General features: G+C 38.5%; 1 protein-coding gene across 2 annotated transcripts in view; it reads left to right on the top strand.

Annotated features, from left to right (window-relative positions):
• The window catches only part of tmtc4 (transmembrane O-mannosyltransferase targeting cadherins 4), a 36032-nt gene extending 25775 nt beyond the window's left edge, over positions 1 to 10257 (top strand). For both annotated transcript variants that reach the window (XM_020514570.2, XM_048598043.1), the window contains 3 exons: positions 1826 to 1938; positions 6646 to 6715; positions 10007 to 10257. In XM_020514570.2, coding sequence (XP_020370159.2) covers positions 1826 to 1938; positions 6646 to 6715; positions 10007 to 10155 — 332 coding nt within the window. In that variant the 3' untranslated portion in view covers positions 10156 to 10257. The remainder of the gene's footprint in view (positions 1 to 1825; positions 1939 to 6645; positions 6716 to 10006) is intronic.
• The last annotated feature ends 7792 nt before the right edge of the window (positions 10258 to 18049 follow it).

The following is an 18049-nucleotide window of genomic DNA, read 5'->3' as shown; positions in this document are numbered from 1 at the left end:
CCCCCATCTCCTACCGACCAACCTCATCCCGCCCCCTTGACCTGTCCATCCTCCCTGGACTGACCTACCTCCCTACCTACACTCACCTTTACTGGCTCCATCCCCGCCTCTTTGACCTGTCTGTTTCCTCTCCACCTATCTTCTCCTCTATCTATCTTCTATCCGCCTCCCCCTCTCTCCCTATTTATTTCAGAACCCCCTCCCCCATTTCTGATGAAGGGTCTAGGCCCGAAACGTTAGCCTTCCTGCTCCTATGATGCTGCTTGGCCTGCCGTGTTCATCCAGCTTAACACCTTGTTGTCTCAAAGTATTTTTGAAGTCTGGTTACTGTTATAATGAAGGAAATATGGTGGCCAATTTTCAGACAACCAGATCCCAAAAATGACAATGAGGTAATGGTGATTTTTTTGAGAGAGAGAGAGTGCATAATTTGGAGCATTGCTGCTCTATTCATTTCATTTCCACCTTTTCGGCCATTGCCTACATCAAATGTACTGGAATAGTAAGGAAGGCTTATGATTTCCGCAATGCAGGCATATTGTTCTATTATAAAATGTAATTTAAGGATGACCTTTCACCCATTGTACCTGAAACAGCTCTTTAAAAGCGTTTCCAATTTATCCCAGTCTCCTTGCTCTTTCCTAAGAGCCCTGTAATTGTGTTCCTTTTTAGGGGTATAACCAATTTCCTTTTGGAAGTTATAATTGAATATCTTTCTACCACAGTTTCAGGAAGTGCATTCCAGATCAACATTCCGTTTGCTGCATAAAACCAGTCCTCCTAATCCCCCTGGCTTTTTGTTGCCAATTACCTTAAGTCTTCGTCCTTTGTTTACTGATCCTCTTGCTAGTGAAAATTGCTTCTTCTTGTTGTTCAAGGCACTTAATAACATTGAACACTACTTTGGGAGAAGGGCACCATCAAGCAAGCATAATATTAAAAAAATAGTTAAAATGGAAAAATAATATGTTACCAAATGAATTTGCTAAAAATTCAAAATTAAGAATTTTCAAGATGTACACTGTTGTTATGCAGAATCTTAATCTAGATGCTGTAAACTGCATGTAACTACGAAGGGTGGAGTTTCTGCTTTGGGTGCACTGAGCAATCCAGTCACACATTCTGCCTGTTTTGAGAAGTTTTTCTCCCCCCTGAAGTTTTCTCTGAAACTTATTTATATCTTGGTAAATGCAAAATCAACCATAATCCAGCACAACCAGGCAACATTTTAAAAAGCAAAATTAAAACTAAATTTATTTTTTAAAAAAAGTCCTGGATATATTCTAGAGTAGTAACCTGATGCAGTTTGACTGAAATGTGTTTATCGCGAAAAAAACACATTAAATCTGTAATATCCACCACCTGAGTGTAACCTAATTTTAATTTGCTAAGTTGATTTAGCAATTAGTCAGAACCATTATCTAGTTAGATTGGATACAGTAATCAGCTCCTTTGTAAATTTAATAAAACATTCATTCAAAAGTTTTCCTAATGTTCTTTATTAGTTCAGCATAAAAAGATTCCGTTTAGCTTTTGGAGCCTCCTCAAATGCCCAAAATTGGCAGAAACTTGTCCTGACAATTCACCAAAAGAGCATGGCTAGATATTTTTTCAAACCAATGCTGAAGATTGTGGAAGTTTGAATTGTGTGTAATATATTTGACTTCTAAAATTCTACAGTTTCTTTCTGGCAGTGACACTGATTTTGAGTGAATTTCACTGCGAAGAAACCAGTGCAAGTGAGCAGAAACTGTACCATAGTCAGAACTGCTCCAAATGACTGTGTTGTTTTAATATCTAAAATGAGTGCTGTTTTATTAACTAGGTAATTTAGCACAAGCTGAAGCAGTTGGAAAAGAAGCTCTAAAATTACTACCCAATGATCATACAATCATGTTTTCATTTGCAAATGTGCTCGGTAAATTGAAAAAATACAAGGTGAGTTGGTACAAGTTGCAAATTTCATACAGGTTTATTTTTTAAAGTATATGTAAGACCCACATAATTGTGCATGTAAAGTAAGGTACTTTTTATTCTGTTTTCAAGCCATCAAATAAGTGGAGCTACAAGATGAAAAATCTTAAAATTCAGTCCAATAATCATGAACAAAATGATGTCTTGATTTTTTTTGCGCAGAAGTCACTGTTTGCTAACGCAATTGGCAATAGTTGTCCAGCTTGGGATGTTAAATCGTTCAGTTGAGTGAAACGTGACTGGTGAGAAATAGTCTTGTTTTGAACAGTGTATGCTGTGGTTCCATGGGTGCACACTTGCACCTGAGTTAGACAGTTCTGGTTTCAAGCTCTAATCTGGAGTCAAAATCCAGGTTGGCACTCCCAGTGTAATACTGGTCAAGTGCTGCATGGTTGAAGAGACACCATTTCAGAAGTGTAGGCAAGTTCTCCCCAGTGTCCTGACCAATATTAAACCCTCAACTGCCAAAACAAATCATCTGGTCATTATCACGTTTCAATGCTATATTCCTGTGTGTAAATTGGCTGTCAAGTTTCTGACATTATAACAATGATTACAGTTCAAAGTTACTTACTGTGTGCAACCAAGAGAATTAATGATTTTAAAGTGAAGGTGCCCTCGGTAGCAGCAATAATAATACTATTGAATTTTAAATGCATTTTCAACTAGAACAGAGTAGATCCAAATTTAAAATGTTAAACATTTAATAAGGGCAATTATGAGGACATGAAAGCAAAGCTAACTAAAGTGAAGAAGCAAATTAGGTTAGGGGTAGGTCAATAGAGATGCAGTGTCAGACGTTTAAGAAAATATTTTGGAATGTAAAAAAGGTTAAATAGTATCAACTTAAAACAAAAAGCATATCTTTTCACAAGGATGGGTAGCAGATCAGATGATCGGCCAGGATATGAAAAAACAGCAAAGAATGACTAAAATTAACAAGGATGGAAAAATCATAGTAGAAGAGAAAGCTAGCAAGAAGTGTAAAATCAGATAGTAAGAGTTTACATCGATAATTTTAAAAAGGTGAACAAAGTGAATGTTGGCCGAATAGAAAGTAAATCTTGGGAATTAATAATGGAAAATAAGGCAATGGCAGATGAATCGAACAGATATTTTACAATGGTCTTCAATATAGATGATACAATTAACATCCCAGAAATAGCTGTAAATCAGTAAATGGAGTAACTCAGGAAAGTAACAATCACTGGAGAAGTTCTACTGAATAAATTGTTGGAGCTGTGAGGTGACAAGGACCCTGATCCTGATGGATTTAATTCTAGATGCTTAAAAGTGGCTAGTGAGATATTGGTGTTATTTTTAATTTTCCAAGATTCAGCTAAGGTTCCTGTCAATTGGAAGATTACAAATGTACTTCTTCTTCTGTTCAGGACAACAAAAGTAGGAAGCAAAAAGCTTAATATCAGACAAAGGTCAGGTGTTAGAAACTATTATTAAGGATATTACAGCAGGGCATTTAGAAAAGTTCACAGTAATGAAGCAGAATCAACATAGTTTAATGAAACTGTGGTTAAACAATTTATTGGAGTTCTTTGAAGAAGTAACATGTGCTGTGGATAAAGGAGAGCCAGTGGATAATTAGTGTACTTAGATTTCCATGAAGGCATTTCATAAGGTGCCACATCAAAGGTTATTGCAGAAAATAAAAGGCCTTGGTGTAAGGGGTAACATTTACATGGATTGAAGATTAACTACCGAATAGGAAATGGAGATTAATCATAAATGCATCATTTTCTGATTAGCAAGATGTGACAAGTGATGTGCCTTAGGGATCAATGCTGTATTCTCAAAAGTTAGTACAATGACTATTGTATGAAACTAATTGGATGAAATGATTGAAGATATGGTTGCTAGATTACCTGCTCATGCATAGATCAATAGGAACGGAAGTTGTGAAGTGAATAATAAGAGAATCTCAATGTCCTAGTGTATAAAACGCAGAAGATTAGATTGCAGGCATGTCAATCAGTTAGGAAAGCAAATAGAGCGTTATTGTTTGTTGCAAAGCAAATTGAATCCAAAAGTAGGGTTGGAATGTTTCAGTTTATCAGCTACACAGAGTACTGATGGCACTACATCCGTGGTACTCTTTTCAGTATTGGTCTCCTTCACTTAAGGAAGGAAGTAAATGCTCTCTAAGTACTTCAGAGGAGATTTATTAGCCTAATGCTGAAGAGCAGCAGATGGAGTTTAATTTAGATGAATGTGAGGTGCTGCATTTTGGTGAGACAAATCAGGGCAGGACTTGTACACTTAGTGGTACGATCCTGGGGAGTGCTGCTGAACAGAGAGACCTTGGAGTGCAGGTTCATAGTTCCTTTAAAAGTGGAGTCCCAGGTAGACAAGATAGTGAAGAAGACGTTTAGTATGCTTACCTCTGTTGGTCACTGCATTGAGCACAGGAGTTGGAGGGCCCATGTTGTGGCTGCACAGGACATTGATTAGGCTGCTTTTCAATACGGCTTGCAATTCTGTTCTCAGCTATAGGAAGGATGTAGTGAAACTTGAAAGGATTCAGAAAAGATTTACAAGGAAGTTCCCTTGGAGCACTGGAGGCTGAGGGGTGATCTTGAAGAGGTTTATAAAATCATGAGGAGCATGGATAAGGTGAATAGCCAAGGTCTTTTTCCCAGGGTGGAGGAGTCCAAAACTAGAGGGCGTAGGTTTAAGGTGAGAGGTGAAAGATTTAAAAGAGACCTAAGGGGCAACTTTTCCGTGCAGATGATGGTGCGTATATGGAATGAGCTACCAGAGGAAGTGGTGGAGGCAGGTACAATTACAACATTTAAAAGGTATCTGGATGGGTATATAAATAGGAAGGATTTAGAGGGATATGGGCCAAATGCTGGCAAATGGGATTAGATTAATTTAGGATATCTGGTCGGCATAGACAAGTTGGACTGAAGGGTCTGTTTCCATGCTGTATGGCTCCGTGACTCTATAATGCCTGGACACTGTTCCAGAAGGCAGAGCAACACTTCTCAGACTATATAATTCAAGTTTGCTCTGTGATCAGGGACAGGAGGATGAGGTAAGTATGGGGACCTAGGGGGTTCAATGTAATTGTCCAACAGTTACAAAGTTCTTATAAGTTGTGCAGACAAGAATGGGGACTTCGGGAAGGATGAGCAAACATGACCACATCACTTGTACTGGGATGCATTCAAGTGGGCAGAGAAAGTAGGGTGATAGTTAGTGTTCTCTGTAGCTGTGAACGGGAGTTCCGAAGACAGTGTTGCCTGCTGGTGCCAGGATTAAGGACGTCTCCTCAACGGAGATGATCTTGGAGTACAAGAGGAGGGCATAACCACAGAATAAGGGATCACCCCGTCAGGACCGAGATAAGGAGGAATACCTTCAATGAGGTTAATGAATCTGTGGAATTCTTTACCACAGAGACCTGTTGAGGCTAGGTCATTAAATATATACAAGGCTAAAATAGATTTTTAATCAATAAAGGAATGAAGAGTTATGGAGAAAAGGAAGGAAAGTGAAGTTGAGAATTATCAATTCAGCTATGACCTCATTTAATGGTGAAGCAGACTGCTTCTACTCTTACATATTATGGCCTTATACCTGGATAGGGTGGGTTGTCTTTTGAAGAAAAGTTGGACAGGTTATCTTTATACCAGCTGCGTTTAGAAAACTTGATTGAAACATATAAGATCTTGAGGAGGCTTAACAGAGAGGAAATGGAAAGTAGAATTTAGAACTACAATTTGCTGTTTAAAGATATGATTCCCCATTTAAGGCAGATGAGAAATTTTTTTGAGAGTTAAGTATCTTTGGAACGCTTTTTGCTTTCTCAAAAGGCCATGGAACCAGAATCTATAAATACAGGTATTTCTGCTATATCATATGTTTCGTTAACGCAAATTGGCTGTAACGCGATTGATGAATAGTGGGCGCTGTTTGGATAAAGCAAACTTTTTGCTGTAGAGGTATAGCAATTTTTTTTCACTTTAGCGATTTCCCTTTAACGTAATTTTCTATAGCACGAGGTCACACAAGAATGCAACTATCGCATTATAGGAGAAATACTTGTATTCTGTAGGTAGATTCTTGATGAGAAAGGGTTGGAAGGTTATTGAGAGTAGGTGGGAATGTGGAATAGTCAAATCAACTATGATCTTAGTGAATGGTGGAGTTAGCAGAAATGTGACATCTTATACCCCTATGTGAATGCCTAGAGATACATCTATAAGAAACTAGCAGTGTATTTTCAGCCATAATCTTGTTGAATGGTGGAGCAGGCTTGAGGGGTTGAATGGCCTCCTGTTCCTGATTCATATGTTCGTATGTTCTTGGCTTGCTTGCGAATTCCCCAAGTGCTTCATGGTCAACGACGAACTCTAGAATTGCAGTTACTGTTGTAGGAAACTGGACCCCCACTTCTGGTATAGCAAGCTCCCACAAACACAGCAATATAAGAATGAACCCACAGCTTTCTGACTCAGATGCATGAGTGCCACCAGATATTTAACACGTGGAAGCAGCAAACCTACCATAATGTCAGGATGTCACTTTAACTTTATTCTTGATGAATTATTTGATCAAGGTTCTTATTCTGTTTTTTGTTTGTTTATATTAATAATGTTAATGGTTTACTTGTAAGCTCATGTAAACTGTGAACTACTTTTATATGCACAGGAATCTGAAAATCTGTTTCTAAAAGCACTACAGATTAATCCTACCATAGCAAGCTATCATGGAAATTTAGGTAGGTGTCATTTTGAAACGACTAAAGCTTTGAAGATCTTCAAATTATTTGTTGCAGCGCTATATACCTTCCCTGTCTTCCTGTTGGAGATTACTGTATTTTGCCTGTTCATACCTGTGATTAAATTTCTCTAACATTCCTTGCAATTACTGCAAAGATAGCTAAAATGCTAATTGTTATTGTAAGTCTAAATGTTAATTCATACAGATCCACATTTGGAAATACAAATTCTCTGAAAGCAAATAGATTTTAGAATGAAGATTTTACAGTGTGTCCTGTAGAACAGCTAGTACCAAAGTAGGTCAATGTTGTTTCCTTGTACCTATTAAGAACCATGTGGTCACAATCCTAACTTATGCCCAAGTCCTGAACATACATGACCTTCATTGTCCCCTAGTTTAACAATATGTCAATATCACAATCCCTGTTCTGGTTTTTACATCCCCCAATTCTCCAATTCTAGCTTCTTGTGCATCCCTGATTTTCATTGTTCTACTGTTGGCAGCTGTGCCTTCATGTATCTGGAGCCCAAGTTCCAGACTTTGCTTCTTATAATCTCTTCCCCCTTTCTCCCCCTTTAAGATGCTGCATAAAACCTACCTTTCTGATTGAGTCAGGTCACCTGCCCTGATACTTCCTTATATAACTCATTATCAAATTTTGTTTGAGCTGTCTCTTGTGAACTGGTTTGGGTGTTCATTATAAGTGCTGTAGAAAGGCAGGTTCACAATTATTATAGCACAGGAGGATCTCATTTGGCTGATTGTGTGTCTCTCTCTAAAGAGGCATTTCACTTAATGCTATTGCTCTGCCTTCTCTGCATATGTTTGCAGATAATAATCCTTTTTGAATGCCTCAATTGAACTTACTTCCACCACACTGTCAGGCAGTGTATTCCAGATCTTGCAGGACAGTGCTTTCCCTTATGCCCCATTGTTTCTCTTGCCATTTACCTTAGATCTGTGTCCTCCGGTTCTCTATCCAGTCACCAATGGGAATGTTTTTCTCTACCTGCTCTGTCCAAATTCTTCCATGTTTTTGAATAACTTTCCACAAGAAAAACAGGCTCCAGTTCTTCAGTCAATCTATGAAACTAAAATTCCTCATCCCTATAACCTTTCTCATGAATGTTTTCTGCTGTCTCTCCAACGCCTTCACATCCTTACTAAAATGTTGCACCCAGGATTGGACACAATATTCTAATTGATACCAAACCCATATTCTATCCAAGTTCAACATAACTCACTGCTTTAATATTTAGTGTTCCTATGAATAAAGCCCAGGATGTCTGATGCTTTATTAACTGCCCTCTTAACTTGTCCTGCAAACCTCAATGATTTATATTTACATTCAAGCAGATCCCTCTGCTCTTGCAACCCCTTTAGTATTCTACATTTTATTTTGTATTCTCACTACATTCTTCCTTCCACAAGGAATCATTGCAAAACACCATACATTTTAAAATCATCCATAACAGTAAATGTCCCATACCACTTCACATTCATATTGTCAAAGATGATCAGAAGGCCATGCTGTCTAACCTAACCATAAGTTGATTTTTGAATGGGGAAAATGGCATTTCCATTTAACTGAAACCTCAAGTATATATCTGTAGAGTGATAGAGCAATAACTGTCATTAATATTGAACAGCTATGTATGGGTCATGGCAGAATCTTTTTGAGGGGTTCCCTTGAGGGCTTTCTTTAATTTTGGGGATGCATTTTGATTTGCAGGGCTAATACTTTTCATTCACATTAACTCCTTTATTAGGTGATGCAGTCACATTACCTACTGTATCTGTGTTGACACATAAGGTTGTCACATAGAAAAAGAATTGGAAGAATTCTTCAATATCCTTTAATAGTGATCAATTCCAATAAACTTAAATCACAGTTCACAAAGAAAGCATTAGTTTTTTAATTACCACAGTTTTTACATTGGCACAACACAACAGGCTTAAACTAGTATAAGATTTTTTTTTTCAAAATGTATCATTTTTATCGTATATGGGTATAATTTAAATATAAGACATGCTTCTGTGCACCAAAAGGCATCATGCTTAATACACCTTTGCAAGTGGGTGATGTCACTTCCATCGCACTTTCACAAAGCTGAAATATTTTAAACATGCAGATACTACAATTTTTACTGTATCTCAGAATTAAATTTAACGATTGATATTGTATACATTGCAATAGTATCCGCTACAACCTTCCCCAAAGAGTAGCTCGTGAATGCATGCAAATTGTAGTGAAAGATGCAGAATTCATTTACAAGTGATTCATTACCTTAGTGATTTTTAAATTTTCCTGGCTCCTAGTTTGCTGAGTGCTACTTTGTTAACCAGTTTGGAACTTGTTCTATGCACCTTTTTGTCCCTTCCACCCTCCTTGAAGCCATCTTCTTGTTTCCAGTCCCAATGAAACCTTTGTGTGTGTGTCTCTCTCTCTCTCTCTCTCCTCTCGCTCGCTGGCTGTCTCTCTCTCTCACACACTCTGTCTCACACTCTCTCTCAGGCCTTGCAGACCCTGACATCCCTCAAATCATTTGTGGTACCTTCACACACCACCTCCACCACCCTCCCCCACTCCCGGCCCTGGTCCTGGTCCTGGTCCTGGTCCTGTTCTCCCCCAGAGCCATTGCAGCCAGCTTTTCCTTGATTGGTTGCATCCCCGAATTAATATCTCAGGGTGATTTGCGTTAGATTCACTCTGCATCCAAAATGCTATTTTGAACACTGATATAAATATGCTGAGTACACGATAAAGCTCTCTTTATGTTTATCCAGTAGTATTCCTGAAGTGTAATCGCATGTGCAGCTCGAACTGAATCATAAATGCATTAGGAGGCCATTTAGTCCATTGTGCCTTTGCCAGCTCTTTGAAAGAGCAGTTCCATTCATCCCACTTTGACACAAACCCTTGCTCTCACCCCATAGCCCTGCAAAGTCATTTTCCTTCTGAAGTTTACCATTGAACCTGCTCTTTTTTAGGCAGTGAATTTCAGATTGTAACGACTCTGAAATAAAATTCTCCATATTCCCTTGGATGTTTTCCTATATGTGTTAAATCTGTGCCGTCTGTTATGGACACATCTAATAGGAAAATAATTTCTTCTTGATTGCTATCTAAACTCTATACTTTTGGACAATTGTATTAAACCTCCTCTTGTTGTTCCCAGCTCTCAGGAGAACAAGCTCAGCTTCTGCAATTAATTTGTAGTTCTCTATTCTATGATACCAGATAACCTTCAACCATTGTTTGGATAATAAGTTTGTCCTTCTCCTGCAGCTGTACTTTACCATCGCTGGGGGAGACTCGATCTAGCTGATAAAGAATACAAGCTCGCTCTGAAGCTTGATCCAACCTCTCCGGGGATTGTGGAGAACTACAACTTGCTGAAGAAAAAACTTGAACAAGTCAAGAAAGGCCAGCATTGATGGGAGAAGGTTGAAAGATAACTGAACTTACAGGATCTCTCTATCAGAAAATGGTTAACTCCAACACTATTGAAATAAATTTGCACACAAATCTCAGCACAAGCCACTTGTACATCATGTTTGTACCGTGAAAGTCCTAGTTCCATGTCTACAGTTTCCCTGTATAATGCCGCCTTCAAAAGTTCACTGAATTCTGTCTTAAATGTTACAACAATCTCAGCACTTGTAGCCATTTGCACTAGTACACTGTCTTGAAAAATCTAATCCAATTCCAAACATAACAGGCTGTGTGAGTATTGGAACTGATATTATGATCCCAATACTTTACAGTAAATCCAAATAAAGATAAATTTCCATTTTTTTTCTATCAAATCTGTAGGTTTTTACTTCACTGTTTTTTCTCAGTTCTGGTCCTGTGAGCTACAACTCCTTTTCCTTGAAAACTCTCATCACTTTGGACTTCCCCAGCTTTGAATAACTAGTGGTCTAGAGGTTTCATAAATTAAACTCTTGCACTCAGGTACCATATTCAGTTAATTGGCTTTAACAATTGCATTTTCTAAGAGAGGCTATACTTGCATCTGACTCCAGTCAGATCTCCTTGAACTTCCCAAAAGTTTTTGAACTAAATGAAGAAAAATGTTGCTTCTGCAAAGTTATGTTTTTTTTCACTCTGGTTGTAAACCTCCACAGTATAAACAAGCATCCATTAACTCTCCGGGAGGTATAGACTGAATTAAAGCAGTGGTTCTAGAAAGACTGACCTAGTTAATTTTTAAATCTCTTCACAAAAATAGACCAATACCCATTTGCCACTACTTTGATATGCAAACACTTTTTTTAAAAAAAAGTCTCACTTCTTTCATCATAATTAGGATGTCGTTGCCCAAATCTGATAGTAAACCCTTGGATCCAGTATCACAAGTGATAGAATGATGTGTTTTTGGACCCAGATGTGCAAGAGGTAAAATACAGAGAGTTGTTTTAAAGAATGACGTGATCTCATTACAACATACAAAATTCTTACAGGCCAGCCGAGGAAAAGTGTTGGCCGTAGTTAGGGGCATGGTGGGGGTGGGAATGATCGATGGTTGGTCAGATATTGAACTTCTGCACCCAAAGGGTGGTGTATCTTTAGAATTCTCGAGCCTGGGGGCTGTGCTGATTCAGCATTGAGTAGATTTGAGACTGAGGTTGATGGATTTCTATGTATTAAAATGTCAAGGGGAACAGTGCAGGAAAATAGTTTTGAAGTAGAGGATTAGCCATGATCTCATTGAATGACGGAGCAGTCTCCAGTGACTGAATAGCTTACATCTGGTACTAGTCCTCATGTTTTTATTCAAATCCTTAAACCTATTCTGTCTTTCAGCTAAATCATGACAGATCTTAGTCATCTACCCATCTTAGTTTGTGATCCTAACACTTATCAAAAACAAATCTTTCAATCTCCATTTTTAAACTTGCAACTGACCCCAACCTCAAATGCTTTTTGGGGTGGATTGCTCCTGATTTCTTCTACTCTTTGAGTGAAGAGGTGCCTCCTGACATCACACCTGAATAGCCTGACCTTAATTTCAAGGTTCTACTGTCGCCACAGGAGAAAAGTTTTACCCCTCTCTCTGCCCTTCAGATTCCTTTAGTTATCTTAAACATATCCATTAGACCAGTCCTAAATCTTGTAAACTAACTTCTCGGTCAATGCAGAATTCCTTATTTGATCCTTGTAGTCATTCTGGTGAATCTGTGCTGCACATCCTCCAAGGGCCAGTATATCCTTTCTGAAGTGCAGTGCCCAGAAAACTGATTGAGATGTTCTAACTTGAATCTGGCCAAAGCTTTATACAACTGTAGCATTGTATTCCAGATTTGAGATTAATGGCCAGTGTTCCATTGATTTTGTTTTTGTTGTTGCATCTGTCCACTAGTATTTTGTGATTTATGTCCTTGGACCATAAATAACTCTCTTCCTTCACAGTTCCTGGTTTCTCAATATATAGAAAACACTCTGGTCAACTTTAGTTGGGGCCCATATTGAATGTCATTTGTGACAGGGGAGAGTAGGGAGCAACTGACTTCTGTTTAGTTTTCCCAGTTTGAACCGTTTCTTGCATGAACATTGATGAGAGACGAGGAGAAATCAATGCACGATCCATCTGCAAGTGGAAGATACTGAGAGAAAATATTAAAACTTTTCAATTTATATTGAAGTGTTTTGCATTGTTTCTGAATGTGCCTTCATTTTGGATCACCTTGGGAATTAGAGCAAACATTTAAGCAAATAGTGAGTTTATATGGAAACTTAATTGCCCAATGGGATACATCAGTGGCATGTTTTGAATTGTATATATTAAAATATGCTTTTACTATCCATTAAATGTTTGTAATATGATAAATATTAAGTCTAACTGTTTACCTCATGTATGACTGGAATGTAATAGTAGATCACGTTATTAAAGTTACATAGAATTTACAGAATAAAAACAGGCCATTTGGTCTAGCTGGCCCATGCAAACGCTCTACGTGAGCCTTCCACTACTACTAGTTTAGCATGTTGTTATCTCTGTAACCTTTTCCTTTCTATTGTTATATGACTTTCCCTCAACACTGCTATTCATCCTAGGCCATTCCAAGTTCCACATTTCCACCATCTGCTGTTAAAGTAAGTTTTCTTTTTCCCCTGAATGTCTTGCTGGACTTAGCAGAACTACCTTCTATTTATGGCTCAGCCTTGATCTCCTTGGAGACATACCTGCAACTCCTCTATCGAAATCTTTTTCTAACCATAAAGACTTCTTTAATGTGTGTGACGTGTTCTCTGACGCAGTCAAGAGACATGAGTAATTTGCAGCAGATTGAGTCTGATTGCGACGTTGATATCTGACAATTCAGTCGTTCCAGTTAGTATATGGTTGTGAAAGTTTTCCCTTTTGTTAGTTTTGTAGTCGTACAGCAATGCAGCAAGGACAAAATGGTAAAATATTACACCGTAGCATCTTACAGCGCAGAAAAGGTGCTCCAGCCCATCGAGTCTGCACTGACATAATTACCATTTAAAGGTGCACTAATCCCACTTTCTTGCACTTGTCCCATATCCTTGAATGTTTTATTTCAAGTGCTCATACAGTTTTTTGTTTTGAAATATTGTAAGGTTTCCAGCCTCCCCTACCTTATCAAGCAGTGCATTCCAGATTCCCACTACCCTCAGAGTGAAAAAGATTTTTCTCAAATCTCCTCTGAATCTCCCACCCAATACCCTAAAACTATGATTAATGGTAAAAATATAACTGTCAAGGAGTTTGTAATATTGTTACCCTACCAGCTCCCGAAAGTTAAGATAAAAATTGCTTTGAAAATTTTCACTGGTGTGAGGACCAGTTACTTGTGAACGCTGACATTAGATATTTAGCCACCCCTGCACAAATAGATGAATGTGGAAAGAAGTGAAGAGGTTTAGGAAGGGTATTCCAGAAAAGCACTGCCAACAATGTGGGCGCGATTGAAATCTGCGATTTTGAAGGGACCGGAATTGGAGGACTGCAAAGGCCTCAGATTTGTGGGACTGGAGGAGATTGCAAAGGTCAGGAAAGAGGGCACGTTCTGGGGGAATTTGGAAATGAGGATGAGAATTTTAGAACCAAAGATTTACCAGTCTCTGAGCCAATGTAGGTCATTGAGCAAAGGGGGCTATGGCTGAATAGGATCTGGTGTGAGCAGTGGAATCTTGAATGAACTCAAGCTTACAGAGGATGGAATGTATTGCAATCGTGAAGACTAGAGGTAACAATGGAGAAAATATGTCCAGGTGATGTAAAACCTATAATAATTTCAACGTTGAAGCTTTTTGTCTTACACTTGTGACAAATGAGAAATACTAAATTTCAAATTACATTATTTGTACAACTGGAGGAAAGGATGTTGATTGGTTGGTAAGTTGACTGATTGACAAGGTGTTGCCATAGAGAAAGCAATGGAAAATGATAAATTCCCTAATCTCCTGAGTAATTTTAAAATTATGCAGGTTGATTGAATATGGCCTGATTTTTGCCTATTGTGTTTGATTTGGTCAGCCAATCATTAGGACATATGGCCTATCATGAGATGCAGTTCTGTAAATGGACAGCACTTGCTGAAAAACCTTGATTGTGCTAATATTTACGCTCAACATTTTTCACACAGCAAGTGCAACAGTCGTTTACCAGACTAATCCCTGGGATAGTGGGAGTGTCTTAGCGAAAGATTAAGGAAGCTGGATTCTACAGTCACTCAAAACAACCAGAAATTATCTTGTTGAAACTTTTAGAATTATTGCAGATTGTGACAGTGGATAGAATGTTTTCCCTGGCATGTAACATGAATGAATGTCACTTCAAGTATATATGATCCGCAATATTAGCTCAACTGCTAATTACCTTTAAACGTAAGAATGGGAATGGGAGAAGGAATAGGCCATTTGACCCAATGAGCCTGCTCAACCATTGAAACAGATAATAGCTGATCATCAATCATTTCCTCCAACATCTTTGTATCTAAAAGATCACATGTTTTGCAGAAGACTTTTGTTTTATATTCTTCCAAACAATTCACAAAAAATACCAAAAGCATTTCCCCACTGACAGGGAGTGGTAGCATCATCTGCACCACCCTCTGTAATAGGAGACACTGTCACAATGAGGTGGATGGTGTCTGAGTCAGGGGATTCATCATGTGATTTCCTTTCTCCTCTGATTTGAGCCAGTAACAAGCAAAACTTGTTGCTCCTAGAAACTGCCGTGAGTTTGATGTGTTATTTAATGCCTGTTTGTAAAAGTGATAAAAGTGTTGGAGCTCTTTAGAATGAAACATGTTGTACCTGGTCAGTATTCAGGTAGAAAATTAGCAAGCAGCATCTCAAAAGTGGTTATCTCCAGATGCAGCATGCAAGTGATTACAGGAACGGGAGGATAAGACGGATCAATGTGTGCCTGGGGAGATGGTCTTAGATTCTTGGGACATCGAATCTGCTCTACGGGAGATGCGACCTGCACATTCTGAATAGTTTGCTCATGAAGAGAGTTAGAACTGAATTCCTTTTGGGCATTTTGCTAGTGTTACCAGATAGGGCTATAGTGGTGCAATGGACTACCTTCAAAGATGAGGCATATTCCCTCTAAGGCATGTAATAGAAAGTTAATATAAGGTAGCTCAAACAAGTCAGAGCTCCTGAAATGACAAAAGATGTAGAAATTACAGTAAAGAAGAAGCATGCTTGTAACTAATACCAAGCATTAAATACAATTGCGAATGAGGCTGAATATAGAAGATTCTGAGAAGTGGTGATAAAGCAAATGACAGAAGCAAACAGGGTACATAAATAATAAAGGGGTGGTAAACCGAGCAGTGAACCGAGGGGCTGATTAGGGATCAGAAAGGGGATTTGCAAAGAAAGCAAGAGATGTAACTGAGGTACTAAATTCACTTTTCATATGTCCTTACCAAATGTGACAACACTACAACTTTCAAGTGGTGTATTTTGACCTGGGTTTTTTTTAAAATGAAAAATCAGAGAGTTACTGAGTAGTCCCTTCAGAGCCACTAAAGTAAACAGCTTGTGAGGCCTTAGGTATTTTTTAAAGTTGGTAAAATAGAAGCAGCCTAAATGGGTTGGGTCAAGCTCCCAGTGCCGGGATTTATAGTTTTAGTTTCTCAGTAGCAGTTACTGTGGCTTTGAAGCTGCAGTACATCTCGCTCTGCTTCTCTCTCTCTGTCTCTCTCTCGGTTTTCTCTTGATGTTTTTCCTGCTGGACTGGAGAATTGCTTGTGAATTTGCCTTTGCCTAAGGGTGTGTTTGTGGGATGTTACTATATTGGAACAGTTACTGTTGGTAGTTAACCAATCTATTAATCTGTTAAGTTTTCCAGTAGCCTTAAGATATTCCAATTTCTTCTTTGATTTGTTGTATTTTATCCATAGTGTTTGAATCAATTATGTTATGCTTAACACTGAGTAGTTTGAGCAGTCGAATTGCATCTGGAACATGGTACATTACATTTGCCTTTAAAATAAGAAAAGGTTAGGGTCTAGGCTACCTTTTTAAAATATTTTGAGGGGTCTGGTCTGGTCCATAACACAAGGAAGATGATGCTACCCAGGCCATTTTGTGTGTGTGTGTTTATGTAGTAGGAGACTTGGAGTAAAATTCAGTCATTAAAACGGTTTAAAATAAGGAGAAAAAAATTAGATTGGCATTCTTACCTAGCGTTCACAAGGCATCGGGACCAGATGCAATACATCCAAGGACACTGATGGAAGTGAGAGTGGAAATTGTGGAGGGCTTGGCAATAATTTAATTCAGTTTTCCTTACACAGGAGAGTTGCAAGCATTATGTTCCTGTTCAAAAACGGTGTAAGGATTAGCTAAGCAAATACAGACTAGTCAGCTTTGATGACTGGGAAACTTCTAGAAACAGTAATTCAGGACAAATACAGATTAACTAGAGAGAGCGAGCATGGAATTACTAAGTGATGATAATATTCACCTAACTTGCTGGAGGTTTTTGAAGTGGTGCTGAAGAAGGTGATTGAGATATGAAGGGATTTTCAAAAGGCACTAGATACAGTGTGAGACAAGAGACTTGTGAGCAAAGTTAGATCATGGGATAAAAGGGATAGTAGAAACATGGATTCAAAATTGGCTGAGTGACGGGAAACAGTAACATGATTTTTGGGCTGGGTAAGGTTTGTAATTGAATTCCTCTGGGGTCAGTGTTAGGACTTGCTTTTCCTGATATAAATAAATGATCCAGAATTTAATGTGCAATGCAGAATTTCAAAATTAGCAAGGAATACGCACCTGCAAGTGTTGTGAACTGTGAGAAGCGTGGTGTAGAAATTCAAATTGACATGAGACAACTTGGTAGATTGGCAATTACATTCAATGTGAAGATATTTTTGGAATACATTTTGGTACAAAGAACTTGGAGAGGATAGACAGTAAAAATAAATAAAACAACTCAAAAGGGGTTGCAGGGACACAGGGACCTTAGTGTATGTGTGCATAATGTGGCAGAACAGGCAAAGAAAGGATACAGCATTATAGAGGCATAGAATTCAAGAATAAGGAGGTAGTGTTTAACCTGTTTCAGCCTCAAACGAAATATTGTGTCCAAGGTACTGTGCTTTGAAAAGGATGTGAAGGCATTGTGCAGAGTGCAGAAGACGTTTACGGGAATGATTCCTAGGATGAGGACTATCAGTTCTGAAGATAGATTGAAGCTGAACTCCCAAGTTTACCTTGAAGAGATGGTGCACAGACGCCTTCTGATCATGAGAGGTTTCCACACAGTCAATCAAGAAAAAATGTTCCCACTGGTGAAAGAATCCAGAATTAGAGGGCAAAGTTGTAAAATAATTAGTAAAAGAAGTAAAAGTGACATGAGGAAAATCTTTTACACTCAGTGAGTGGTTACTGTCGAGAATGCATTGCTTTGCTTGAGCCAGGTACAATCAAGAAATTCAAAAGGGAAGCAACTTGTTACTCGAAAACGAACAACATGCAAGTAAAGGGGGAGAAGGTACATTAGGTGAAATGCTTATTTGGAGAGCTGGGGCAGACAAGATGTGCCAAATAGCTGCCTCCTGTACTGTAACAATTGTGTGCTCTATTACTTTAAAAAGGTATATAGATGCTATTTATGTTGACTCAAATTTTTCTCATTAATGCCACCTAAAGTCGATTTCAAAAATTGTTGCCAACCCCAGTTGGAAACCTCATCTCCCTTGCGCTGCATCCCTGCATCAATCAGAAAACAGGCCCTTCCCTATCCAAATGCATGATTCTTGGTCGCCACTCTGTACTCGCCTTTACCTAGTGTCACATGCATGACTTTTTTTCTCTGAAACAAAAACAGAAATT

The sequence above is a fragment of the Rhincodon typus genome, chromosome 6, assembly GCF_021869965.1.
Source record: "Rhincodon typus isolate 14 chromosome 6, sRhiTyp1.1, whole genome shotgun sequence".
In the NCBI taxonomy this organism is placed as follows: Eukaryota; Metazoa; Chordata; class Chondrichthyes; order Orectolobiformes; family Rhincodontidae; genus Rhincodon; species Rhincodon typus.
Note: the sequence above shows the minus strand (reverse complement) of the source record. Positions and strands in the feature narration are given on the sequence as shown.